This window comes from Candoia aspera, chromosome 7, assembly GCF_035149785.1.
Source record: "Candoia aspera isolate rCanAsp1 chromosome 7, rCanAsp1.hap2, whole genome shotgun sequence".
NCBI classification, from domain to species: Eukaryota; Metazoa; Chordata; class Lepidosauria; order Squamata; family Boidae; genus Candoia; species Candoia aspera.
In genome coordinates, this window is record NC_086159.1 from 14995799 (window position 1) to 15009605 (window position 13807).

Consider the following 13807-nt stretch of genomic DNA (forward strand, 5'->3'; position numbering starts at 1 on the left):
GGAGGTGAACCAGTGCAGAACCACACCGCCCACCCCCAACTCCCTAAGTCAGTCCTGAAGGATACCATGGTCGATGGTATCGAAAGCCGCTGAGAAGTCAAGAAGAGCAAGGATGGATGCACTGCCTCCATCTCACTCCCGCCAGAGGTCATCCATAAGTGCGACCAATGCCGTTTCTGTCCCATAACCGGGCCTGAAACCTGACTGAAAGGTGTCTAGATAATCCGTTTCATCCAGAATCCTCTGGAGCTGCAAAGCCACCACTTTCTCAACCACCTTCCCCAAAAAGGGGAGGTGGGAGACTGGGTGAAAATTGTCCAGTATAGTATGATCCAGTGATGGTTTCTTGAGAAGGGGGCACACCAGTGCTTCCTTAAAGGCTGCTGGGAACACCCCCCCTTTCAAGGATGTGTTTACCATCGCCTGGACCCAGCCACATGTCACCTCCCGTGCTGCTTTCACCAGCCAGGAGGGGCATGGGTCTAATTGGCACGTGGTAGCATTTACAGTCCAAAGGATCCTGCCCACTTCCTTGGGTTCAACAGGATCAAACTGGTCCCAGATAACCTGGTAAGTACGTTCCCTGGGTATCTCCTCCGACTCTGTCTCACGCTTGGAGTCCAACTCAGTCCAGATCCGAGCGATTTTATCCTGCAGATGCCCCGAGAATTCCCCCACATGGCCCTGTAGATGGATTTCTTACTCCCTTTTCCCTAAAAGGGATCGGGTAATCTTAAACAGGGCCGCCGAGCGGCATTCTGCAGACGCAATAAGAGCGGAGAAGTACTGATGCTTCACCACTCTTACCGCCACAAGGTAGGCCTTAATCAAGGCTTTAGCTTGTGTTCGGTTGGGTTCGGTTTTTGTCTTCCTCCAGTGGCGCTCTAGGCATCTCTTAACCCTCTTCAAAACCCTCAGCTCCTCTGTAAACCACGGGGAGTGCTGGGTTTGGGTGGGCAAGAGAGGCCACACAGACACAATCCTGTCCAAGGCTCTGGCCGCCTCCCTATTCCAGGCAGCAGCCAGGGCCTCCGCTGGACCGTGCAGGAGACACTCAGGTATAACCCCCAGCTCCCTCTGAAACCCAGTTGGGTCCATCAGTCGCCCAGGGCAGACCAATCGAATGAGTCCTGCCTCCCTGCGGAGCGGGGCGGCATGAGAGAATCTCAAGGCCACCAAGGCATGATCCGACCATGACAAGGGGGAAAGATGTAATTCTCCCCTCAGATCATCTTGCCACTGCTCCGACAAAAAAACTAGGTCTGGGGTGAGGCCACTGTCTCTAGTTGGGTCCTGAACAATCTGGAACAGGCCCATGGCTGCCATGGTAGCCATGAACTCCCGGGTTGCTTCCGGGGCCCGGCCCAAGGAAGGCAGATTGAAGTCCCCCAACACCATAAGCCTGAGGAACTCCACTGCCAAACCTGAGACGGCCTCCAGCAGCTCAGGCAGGGAGGTTGCTACGCAGCAGGGAGGCTGGTATAGTAGCAGAACTCCCAACTGTTCTCAAGAACCCAGCTTGAAGAACAGGGTCTCACACCCGGCCACTTGTGGAGCAGGGCCCCTGACGGCCACTAGGGATTCTCGGATGACAACAGCCACCCCTCCTCCCCTGCCCTGAGGTCGCAGCTGATGCCAGACTCAAAACCCAGCCGGGCATATCTCCGAGAGAGCAATGGCTCCTTCAACGCCCAGCCAGGTTTCAGTAATACACGCCAGGTCTGCCCCCCTCTTCTGTGATCAAGTCACATATGAGGGGGGCCTTGTTGTTTATTGACCTGGCATTACAGAGCAGCAGCCGAAAGTCAGGACAACCACGAGTCTGCTGTCCAGGGCCTGGGATTGAGCACAGAGGGCCGGAACACGCCACAGGTAACAAGCACCAGGGGCGTCTTCCTCTATGATGACCCGCCCTCTGTATGTAGATATGTAGAAGGCAAACCCATAAATTATAAAGGCAAATTACTTAAATAATGGCAAGATACAAAAATGAGGAAATCTTTAACGTAACATTAAAGATAACTTATTATTGCACATTTTCTTCCAAATATAATTTAGGGAATTTGCTACCATAAACCTTGTGGGGAATAATCTGACTTATTAATTATATGCTACTTATACAGCATAGTTCCAGGGATTGGTATTTAGAATTAAATTCTATTGTATTTAGTGGTCATTATTCCCAGACAAGTTTATAAAGCTTCATTTATACAGCCATTTCCTGATTATTGCATTCTATATATAAAATATAAAATCCCAAATAAGAATTCCATATGCCCACATTTTTATCAGATACTCCCCATTCAAAACTGGACTGACAATACAGTTTCTGAACGTTTCACTTCAGTTTGATTTCTCCACCGACACTGCTCTTCATACCACATAACCCAGTATCTTCTTTACAGAAATTTAAAGTATAACAATGTTGAAGCTGTTTAGTAGTGGGAAAAGAGAGTCAAATCCCTATAAATCATGGTGCAATTATATAATACAGTAACACAGTATTTATCCACTAGTACCACAAGTTGATTCAAATAAAGCTGTTGTCCCAAGGCAAGATATCAGCTGAAATTTGCAAGTCTTAAGATGAACTCTCTAGAAAGAAAAGGAAGCAAATACTCAGGCACAAATTAATACTTCAGAGCAGGGTTTCTCAACCAGGGTTCCATGGAACCGTAAGTTCCATGAGAGGTTACTAGGGGTTCCTTGGGAAATCACAATTTATTTTTTTAAAAAAATTCAAATTTGAGCAACTTCACATTAAAGAGATAAGTTTCATTCTTTACTGTCAGTGTAAGAATACTGTTGATGCATACATACAGGCCTGCGCATGAAACCAATATAATAATTTTGTAACTCCTGGCCTAGATTTGAGCCTGAATGTGCCCCCTGCAAAAATATTTCAAGGGTTCCTCCAGGGTCAAAAGGATGAAAAAGGCTGCTTCAGAGCCACCCGGACCTCTGTGAAAGCTTGGATCGTTGCAATTTTGATTCTGAAAGAACCTGGCATAATAGTACACATTGTGTTTAATTATTTTGAATACAATCAGACTTGTCCTAACCCCATGAATCGGACCAGCCCAAGAAGAAAAGAAGGAACACAGACAATTTTTTATTCAAAATGTAAAGGAAAAATACAAAAAAATAATAGTTCAGAAAGAAAAGCACAGGAAAAGTAAATTACTAGCCAAAGATTTGGGGATAGTATATACAGTAATATTGATTTTTCTCATATTTTTAGTACAACTGATACTTCTATTACAAGCATTAACCATTTTATAGATTATTCATGAGAGAAGGGTAAATAGAGACATATGGGAACCAACTTTGTGAATATATTGTTGATTGAGTTTCTTGATACAGATGAATCAGATCTACTTAATCTGAGACTACCTTCCTTCTCCAGGCCTACTACCTGCTTTCCAACTGAAAAACTGTTCCTTTCCCATGTTTTGGTCTCCCATTTATCTTAGACCTCTCATCATTTTTATTTTAACAGCCCATTTTCCAAGTGACTTTCTCCTGCAATCCCCAGTCGCACTGCAGAACACAATCAGTCCCTGCAAAACCAATTTTACCTTAAAATAGAATATACTGTACATGTACCCTGCACACAACTACTAATAAATTAGTATCAAAGTTCAATTGTCCTTAGAAGTTCAATGGTAGACCATGCAGCTTTAGCTGATTGCCTGATATCAAAATAAAAGTTGAGTCAAAAGTTATCTATAGAATACTTTTGGCTGAAATTCAAGAGTGGCAGGGGAAAATTTCTACAAACAATGAATGAAATCTTAGAAGCAATATTTTACTGTTAAGCAGTGTTCTTTGCAGTAGATAACAGCTGTTATTTCCCCATACCCAAAACACAATGACACAATTTTGTTGGGGGCTTCATAAAATAATGGCAACCTTCATGTTTTCCACAGAAGCCACAACTGCTAAAAGATCAAATAATATTAACTAGGGACTTGGGAAGGGACTTGTTGGATGGCTGTGATCTAGCAGCCAATGTAAAAAGGTTTCAGGTACACACCTCTACTAAAAATCAAAACACCAAATGAACACAAATGAACAATTAAAACAATACAATGAAACTTTGGGAAAGGTGGATTTATTGTACCAATGTAACTAAAAGGTTCTTTGCACCTCCCCTGGGCTCTGCCTGCACCTCCCCAAGGGAGATTACACATCACAGTTTGGGAAAGTCTGCAATAGACAGTATACTCATGCAAACCATTCAACAAGATGCTTCACTCACAAATGAAGAACTTCTCTGGATCAGCTTCATAAAGCAGTAAAATAGTCACAGCCAGCTGAAAGCTTGGGGCAATTGCTTTGAAGACTTTGTATGACCTTCTGGGCATGCCCAGAACATACCTTTCCCAGGATAGCTAGCAAAGTAAAATATCTCATGGAGTGCTTAGTAAAAGCCTAGTAACTATTACAGTATACTTGTCAATTGTTGCATATATCTCTGTGCATCCAACTACTGCCAGAGTGTAGTTCCAAATAATCCAAAGGAACCCTTTTTAGTGATCAAAGGCTATACATATTGTTTGAATGGAAAAACCAAGATGAGACATTGGTGCAAAATGAGAAGAGCTATGTGTCATGCACATGGATATGGAACAGTATTGTCCATCACTGTCTTTGGGACAGGTTTTTTGGATTTCTGAACTATGCTAGTTTATGTTTTACCCTTTAGCCCATATGTGTCTCCCACCACAAAATGGTCGGAAACTGTTAAAGATTTTCAGGTGTTGTGTTTAGAGAAGGCTTAGGGATCACAAAAAGAGTTTTTTGGGGACAGGGTTTCTCTGCTATTCCTTAGACTACCAGTAGAACAACTACACTTGTTCCATCTACTTGAACAAAGGTTCATGGCTGAAGAACACCCACCAAGCATTCTTAAAATTACAGTATTTCATATTTCCCACACACACCAATGGAATGAGAAAACAAACTCATTGGGCAAAGACTATTAACCAGCAAGAACCCTACTGAGAACTATGGGTCTAGAAATTAGGCCCTACAACAATTCCAAGTGTCAATTCTGCATTATCTCAGGCAATATTTACGAGTTGTAATAGTATCAGTGGTTAATTCACTTGTTCATTCTCCAGTATGCTGCACTCATTCCAGTGCTCTCTAATTGACCTTCAGTTAACGTAGGACGAAGAAGCCACTCTCTGCAAAAAAAGAAGGTAAACACGAACAGGTGTGCCATAAAAATATAGCAATTATCCAGACCTCAGCAGGAACACAGTCAGTTATGTGAGATATTCTGCTACTGAACTCAAAGTCACCATAATTTAAACAAACAAAAAAAGCACCAAACTTTTTTTTATACATTAGCAGCAAGAAGTCTGTTTCCTTCAAATTACAGATGTTAAATTTATTTATTTTACTAGCCTTAGAAGGCAGCCTGACTCCAGAATGAATCTAGGCAGTCCACATAGTTAAAAAAAAATAGAGAGAAAACAGTAATAAATTAGCACATCATAGCAAAAACTACATGGCATTATTGTAGTAACTGTTATAATGAGCAGACCATTCCATTCCTATCCTGTATACTTTGACTCTTCATAAAAATGCAACAAACTTACTTTCATTTTATGGCTTTCAGTTTACAGTCTTTCTTTCTTTGTATATGTGTAACTTGTGACAGAGAATAACAATTCATGTTCCTTACAGATTCTATTTCAAAACGCTAAGACTGCAATAAACTTGCTAATACTGAACACGCTACAACTCTTTCTTGTTTATATTACCATAAGAAATATTAAGATGATAAAGAGTTGCTCTAATACAAGCAGCTAAAAACTAAATAGGCCAGCAGAGCAATATAAGGTAAAAAGATGTCAGGTTTCATATTCATTTGGGTCCATGAGGATAAAGAAAAATCAGGTACATATATAAGATGCTGCAAACTAAGAAAACATTTACTTTAAATTTAGGTATTACCAATGGAGGTAATCAACCACTGAGATTGGTACCACTAATGGCCAAGTTTTAAAGAATATTTACTAGTTCACCAAAAAGCTATTTCTGACAATCCTATACATCATTACTTTTTTCTCATCTAGATAGGCTGCTAATATGTCTTAAATATCCTTGAAATTCTGACATATTCAATGCCTGGAATTTCTTCTGGGAATGCTCTGAAACATCTATTACAATTTTTTTAATGTGCAAATATTCTTTTTGCACATGCATCTCCCTCATGTCCCACTGAACTTTTGACCTGGTCAGAGCTGAGCCACCTCCTCCCCTCCAAACCCACAGCTGCGATGCCTTGAAAAGAGGGATCCTGAGTTGCGTGAGGCAGCTGCCTCTGCTAAAGCCAGCATGGGGGCTTGGCTGTTCAACATTTTCTTCCCATAACAATGCCTAGAGCCTTGTCTGATGGATGCACTGCTTTATTCAAGCCAACCAGCTTCGTAAATCCATTCCCCTTCTTCAGCCTGTCTTTAAAGAGTGGTCCAGGAAAAGGAAAAAAGGAACATCTGCTTCACACATTCTGAGATATCCAGCTGGTGGATGAAGTACACATCTGGGAAGATTACCATCTCCTAGTCTAGCAACCATAATATTGTGAACTGTGAATGAAAAAGACAAAAACCTGGACTGCAGGGATGAAAATCCAAGTTTTTTTCAAGTTTCTTCTCTTAAAGAACAATTAAAAATCAGTATAAAGTATGGTTCTTTTGTTTTTTACTACCAGTAATCATTCCAGCTGGGGATAATCTTATAGGCCTGCATAAATTCAGAAACAGAAAAAAATCCTTTGTGTCTCACCACTGCATAGAAATGTGATAGACATACTTTCATTTCATGCTGACATTTAGAACTAGAAATAGTCTATTAATTTTTTTAAAAATAGCACAGTTCAAAGACATTTAAATTCGTATATGGATGTGCTACCAGTGATTAATAGCTGGTGTGAAATACACTATCTGTGAATTATTTCTTCTTCTCAAGCTCATATTTTCTGGGGGGGAAAATTCTGTGCAACACTAAGTAACTATGTCAGGGTAGGTGATACTTGCAAAATTTTCAGGGTCCATTCCATCTGACTATTATGCATTTCTGTTGCTATGTATACAAACTAGCTTGCTTTCTCTTATCCTTTTTTCCTTTTATAATACTTACTTGATCAATCTTTCCTAAGTTGGTACACTCCAGTTATGCTGGGGCTATGGCTCCCAGCATTCCTAGCAAGCAGTGATCCTGGAGCTGTCGTATCCTGGTTAATTCTGGAAGAGTCAAGCTCATTATATTATACTTGGGATGGAAAGTCAGATGTTGTGTGTATCAATATAGTATACTCTATATTTTTGACAACAGAGCTATAAGGCTATGAAGCTAAACAGCTGATTGCTTTAATATTAATTGAATAGATAACATTTAGTAACAAGTCTTAAGCTCCAATCATCCCCTCAGCATACAGAAAACAGGCAAGTCAAGAAAGGCCAGCAGATTAGTAAAGTGAATGAAGGAAGGAATATAATGAAGCACATCTATCAACCCCATTTCCCAAACAATTTATATGAAAAAGCAGAAGCAGTCTCAAGTTTTGACTTTAAAAGTGGCACATCAAAAGATGGGGTGGCTCATTCAGCAAATGGCAACAGCTGGCTGACCTTGTCTGGGCTTGGAAGCTAAGCAAGGTCAAGTCTAGTTAGTACTTGGAAAGAAGACAAACAGGGAATCTCAGGATTGTACGCTTGACTGGTAAACCTGGAAGAGGTAAATGTCAAACCATTTCCATACTGCTGCCAAAAACATCTTCCAGTCTTGCATAAGGAAACAAGGCACAGAAAGAATTACATTTGTAAACAGTGGCTCTTGTCATAAATCTACAAAACAAATGAATGGAGCAACTGATCATTTGACAAGGCAATTGCCCATCTTTAAAATGCCTTCTTCTGACAATAAATTGTGGATATGCTAGTAAGAATTTGAGGGGTCTTTTTCCTATGGTTCTCTTTTTGGTATAAAGACTGCTATCCAGTCCAAGATAGCAGTACCAGGTGTAAAAATCAGGAAATAAGGCACATTTCTGAGCAAAGATGCATGGGATCAGACTGTAGAACATGCTACCTTTGTTTCACAACACTGAAAACCTAATGAAAATAATAGCCAAAGAAAATTGTGAGACTACCACCTTCATGCTACATAGCACATTTTCAAGTATGTGCTCTGGAAAACCAATATAAAATTCATGTTGATAATGTGAAGGTAGATCCCATAGAATACACATGAGGAACTCAGAAAAACAGCATATATACATGAGTAAATCACTCAGGAAAAGTCCAGGTACTGAATTTCTAAACCCTAAGTTCAAAAGGTATGATACTGAAGATAACACTCCTAGGCTGAACAAACAAATCAGGAAGCGCTTTAAGCCTGCACAAATACTACAAACCTCTTAGTAGTATTTAACAGTGTCCATAATCTAAAGCCACCAAAAATTATCAACTACTAAGGATGTTCATGGCTAGGTTGTCACCCACACATTGATTGCTTTTATTTTTAAACTTCATATGCATCTTCCTAACATTCTTAAGCTGTGAAACAACATGATAAAAATCTCTTATGAGTCAATATACATATCACATACAGAAAAACCATGAATCATAGATACTTATTAAAAATAAATGGGGTACATAAATGGCTGGCCCCCCATTTCAAGAATATAGATGGGCAACTGATCATTAATCACAATATTTTAATTTGTTCATGAACACTAAGTAAAATGATAATATATATTAATATATAATAAATAAAATCACTCGATATGTCTTCTGATAATACTAAAAATAATATTGAATGCAAATGTTGCAAAAGGTCAAAAACCATCAAAGTTGCTTAAAACTGTTGAGAAACATGTTTCAATGAAAAAACATTCTTATATTACATTTATTTCCATGATAACATATATATTCAAATTGCTCAGTACAAAAATGTTTATCTTCTGGCATTTGTAACCATGAAATAAGAGAATTGTATAATGAAATAATATCCACAATTGAAGTTCTTGAAGCAAATAAAAATAATGTTGAAAAGCATATGTAGGACTTTTCCACAATACTGATCCTTAACAAAAAGCAGTACAAGTCATTGCATCTTCAACATATAAATCATGATGGATCACATAAAGCTATTAATGGTGGTGTGAAGCTTTAGATATAGTCTGACATGCTTCCAACAGAAATTCAGTACTTCACCCCACTACTTTCCAAGTGTATCTACACTGTCCCATCTATATATTTTCCAGGAAGAATTCTCAGCTGCACTTTCCCAGCACCCTCTTTTCAAACCATCATTTTCTTCCACTGTCCCCAAATATATTTCTAAATGGAAATCAAGCACAAAACTTCTAGTCATGCCTTTGTCTCAACTTAGTTTCACTAATGACAGCTTCTATTTCATGTCCCCAAAAACAGTTCCCGTTTTAAAATTATTATGTTCAAGATAAGCAAATATAGGTCTGTAGGTATGTTTTTATCAGAGGGGAATAAAATAAGAATGTGCAAACCCACATAATCACAAATCTTCCTTCCTGGGCTCCCTCCAAAATGCACAGTTGCTCCAGACTGCATTAAATAGTCCCACTTGGCATGAGGAACTAGAATACAAACTGACTTACTTGTGAAACAAACCAGATGCTAATTTAGCTTCCAAAGGTGAAAGGCTAGTACAATTGCCTTTTATCATTGTAAATTCAAGACCTTTCCGCCTGCTTCATATGCTTGGACAGAGAAGTTTCTTTTAAGAGCCCACATCAATAGATGAAGGAGGAGCTCTCCTTGCTAAGGAGCACTATCACTGGAAGATAATTTACCCTTTCAGAAATTTAGCACTGCATAAGGGATTCTCTCCTCCCTCAACATTCACATCCTGTTCAAGGGGTTTTAGGAATTCTCACATCCTGCTGTACTGAGTATCTTGGGAAAGAAGAGTCTGACCACTTTTGAAAATCACAAACACGTCACTGCAATACTTAACTCACCAAAGATGAACTCAAGCCAAAACTAACATTTAGGGCCACACAGAAACAGAATCTGAACGTACGCCCTTGTATTTATATTCAAAATACACAGCAAGGCACTATACTCACAATCATTAACCATACCTTACTGCTGAGTCTGACTATGTCAATCAGACTTACATAGATTACATGACAAAATTGATTTGACTGATTTGTAAAATTTGGCACAAAAGTCATGTTGTAGCAGTACAAATTCTAAAACAATTTATATTTTATTCTGTGATAAGTTTTGAAAATTGGCTTACTATTAGTGTATACAGCTTGTGCTGCTCAAACCCGACATTTCAGAAGGGGCATATAAACATGTGTGCCTCCATAACTAAACACCAGAATGTATCCCAGTTTTTATAAATAGCCTATGTCTGATAAGACACAACAACTAACAACTTAAGGGTAAGTTACAAAAAAACCCTGAATGTATTCTTTATTCATCTGCAGAAACAAGGTAACCCAGACTCAACTCTCTATGTTGCTTTCCTCATGCAATCAGCTACTGATAATTTTTCTATAGATCACAGGTCTAGTAGGGTTACCATTTTAAGCAACCTTTAGGGAAGGAATTCTTTTCTTTATTCCAAATGTTATCCATAGCATACATATATTGCAATACTAAACTAATGAATATCTAATATGAACAGTGCACTATGTTAAAATAGTGAAAAATAAAAATATTTATATGATTGCTGAGTTTCTCTTAGGCAATGAAGAGAACCTAACAGGATCTGCTTATCATAAATGCTTTAAAAGATGGAAAGAATATCAGAGGTGCTAGAGTTGTTGCATCTGTTATAAACAGATGGTAAACTCAGGTTTAATCACATTGGCCTAAGCTACTTAAGATCTTGGAATATGACACAGGGCCTCTAGGAGGTCTGCTTGGGATACACATACCCTGCTCATATTCTTCCATTTGACCTAATTACTTTCTGTACTGGTCAAATTCTGCAACAAATCAAATGAAGGAATAAAACTACTGTCTCAAGTTCACACACTTTCTATGTGTAATACACGATAGAGTATTAACAAGTGCACAGTATTGTATTTTTAAGACTATACTGGAACAAACAAGTGAGCACTGCTGGACAAACACCATTCCTAACCCTTGGAACTGTAATGTTGGATAAACAGACAAAATACCAGAGAATTCTAGAAAAGATTGATATGCAAGCATAACTTTTTCATTGCAGGACCTGCAGTAATTCAGTATTACAATAATTGTGTTTATCCACTTTACTAGGCACTAAGCAGATTTCCTAACTTCAGCTGAATGAATTTCAATGTGCTGCTTTCCTATGAAAAAGGTAAGTCCAAGCTCCAGAGAATCTTTAAAAAGAGAGGAGGAGGACTATGCACACTGCCTGCTCAATTGCCACAAAGCCTTCAGCTTGATTGTCATAAAACCTGGGGGCAGCTTGTGGCACCACCCTAGCAGGCAGAAACAAAACTCCCCTCCCTCTTACCCATCCTTCTCTGCAGGAATAATGGAAGCAAAACAAACTCTTTTCAAACCATTGGACTGATCTCAGGCCACCAGAGAGATAAGAGCTTTGAGATGGAAACTTCTATCCTGAAATGGAAACCTGGTAGCTAAACTTTGAAAAGAGCTAGGACAGCAAAATGGGTGGCTTTAGAATCAGAGCCATCCTACTTGTCTACAATTTGCTCAGTAAACTGATAGATAAAAAAGAGGTAATCAAGATACACACATAGGCATTACTTTGGTTTAACGGCGGCTGAAGCCTCACTATCGCTCCCACACATCCTGGCTCCGAAGGAACAGCAAGGATTCTTTGAGGTTAGAAAGAAAAGATCCTCCTCGCCGACCGTGACACTTCATTGGCGGCGGGGGAGGGGGGAGAACCGGTGGAATCAAGCCTCCCACCGCGAAATAAGCTTTATGGGTTTTTTTTCTTTTTTGAAAAAAATTAAGCGGTAGTACAAAATAGAACGAAAACGATTGTTTAGCCACTATTTTGTATCTGCAAGTTAAGGCTCCCCCTTCCCAAGACCACGGCTAAAAGTACTTGCCTACTTCAGCGCTTCGCAGATCAGTGTTTACGCACGTTTACACACAGGCAAGCCACCCTCCCCCTCGCCCTCGCCCTCCCCCAGTGGGTCCTTCAGCTTCCCTCTGTCATTGTTCACACCGACGCCAAGACAATCTCCGCTCGACACGGCGGCACCACTTTTAAAAAGACTTTAAAACACCGAAGAAAGGGAACCGCACAACTTCTGGAGCAGCATCCCTAGGAGACTCCTGGGGCAATTTTACCGGAGGGGACGATGCAGGGAGGGGATAGTCAGGGTCGCGGGCATTTCTACCCCCCCCCCCTTCACCGTGGGGGCAGACGGGCAGGCGCTCAAGAGCCTCCCCGCCGAGAGTAGGCGTGCGGCCGAGCGGCTTCTCCTGCGCCGAGAAGGGCAAAAAGTATGGTCCTGCCCCGCCGCTGCCCTTCGGGAGGGAGGGGGGCCGGCGGGTCGCCCTCCCGGCTGGCCGGTCCCACCGAGCACGCGTTCGGCCCCGGCCCCGCTCCCTTCCCCTAGCCGGAGCCCGACTCACCTCAATCTCGAAGTCAGGCAGGCGGAACGCGGTCCTGAAGAGCGAGCAGAAGTGAGCGATGGCCGGCACTTCCCACCAGGAGCGCAGCTCGCTCAGGGCGCTCGTCGCCGTGCCCGACCCGGCGGCGCTGGCGGTCGCCGTCGAGCCCTCCGGTCCTCCGATCGCGACCGAAGTCACAGTCGCCGCCGCCGCCCCCGCTCCGCCGCCGCAGCCTCCGTCCTCCTCCGGGCACATCTCCCTCCGGGCCCGCGGCGCGAGATGCGCTCCTCCCTTCCTGCGACCGAGCTGTTCTCCCTCAGCAGCCGCGGCCGCCCGCTCCGCGCCCGCTTCTCCGCATGGGGTTCCTCCGGGTTGGCGCCTCCTCGCCCTCCGCTCCTCCTCCTCCTCTTCCTCGCTCAGGGGTCTCTAGGGCAGGCGAAGGCGGCGCTGCTCTCGGCGGTGGCCGCCGCCGCCGCGCGGAAGCATCTCCCCTGCGGCCTCAGCTCGCCGCCGGCGCTGCAACTGTTGCCCGGTCCATGCGACGGTTTAAAAAACAAGCGCGGGCTCCCCGACGCACACAACGCCGGAGAAACAGATGGGCTCCGAGGGGGGAGGGGCGCGGGCGGGGGAGGAAAGGGGGCGGGTCGCGATGGGACGGGCGGGGCGTCGTGCGGAACAGGGTCGCCAGCCCTGAGGAGACGAGCTCGGCCGGCGGCGCGCGGGCTTAGATCAAGCCCTTCGCCCTCCGGGGGCGGGGGGGAAGGGAGGGGACGGGACGTCTTAGAGCAGAGCAGGGGGCGGAGCCTGGAGCGAACTTTTCCTAAGCGGCCGCACGAGCCCTGGAGGAAAAAGGCGGGGCCTCGGGTGCAAAAAAAAAGTGGGGGGCTCCGTGAGAGCCGTTTAAAGGCGGGCGAGAGCAAGAGGAGACAACAACCCGGCTTCGGGAAGCGCTTCGCACACGAGGCGGAGGCGGAGCCGCTCTTTATCATAACAACAGCGTGGCTCCACCCTCTTTTCTCGGGGCTGCCAATGGCGGGCCTCGTGGTAGGCGGAGCCCGCGCGAGAAGGGTTTTCTATGGCTGGGCTGCAAGGAGGGAGGCGCTCTTGTCGGAAAAGGGAACGGGGGGGGGGAATTGCTGACTTCTGTGCCGGGATCGCACGTGGTACCCGGCCTTACGGTAGACCCACGCGCTGGGCAGATACGGGTGGAG

General features: G+C 43.0%; 1 protein-coding gene across 1 annotated transcript in view; it reads right to left on the bottom strand.

Annotated features, from left to right (window-relative positions):
• Positions 1-12851, bottom strand: part of LOC134501211 (chromatin remodeling regulator CECR2) — a 127224-nt gene extending 114373 nt beyond the window's left edge. Inside the window, exon 1 of the mRNA XM_063308826.1 lies at positions 12618-12851. Within this exon, the coding sequence (XP_063164896.1) occupies positions 12618-12851 (234 nt within the window). The remainder of the gene's footprint in view (positions 1-12617) is intronic.
• Between the last annotated feature and the right edge of the window lie 956 nt (positions 12852-13807).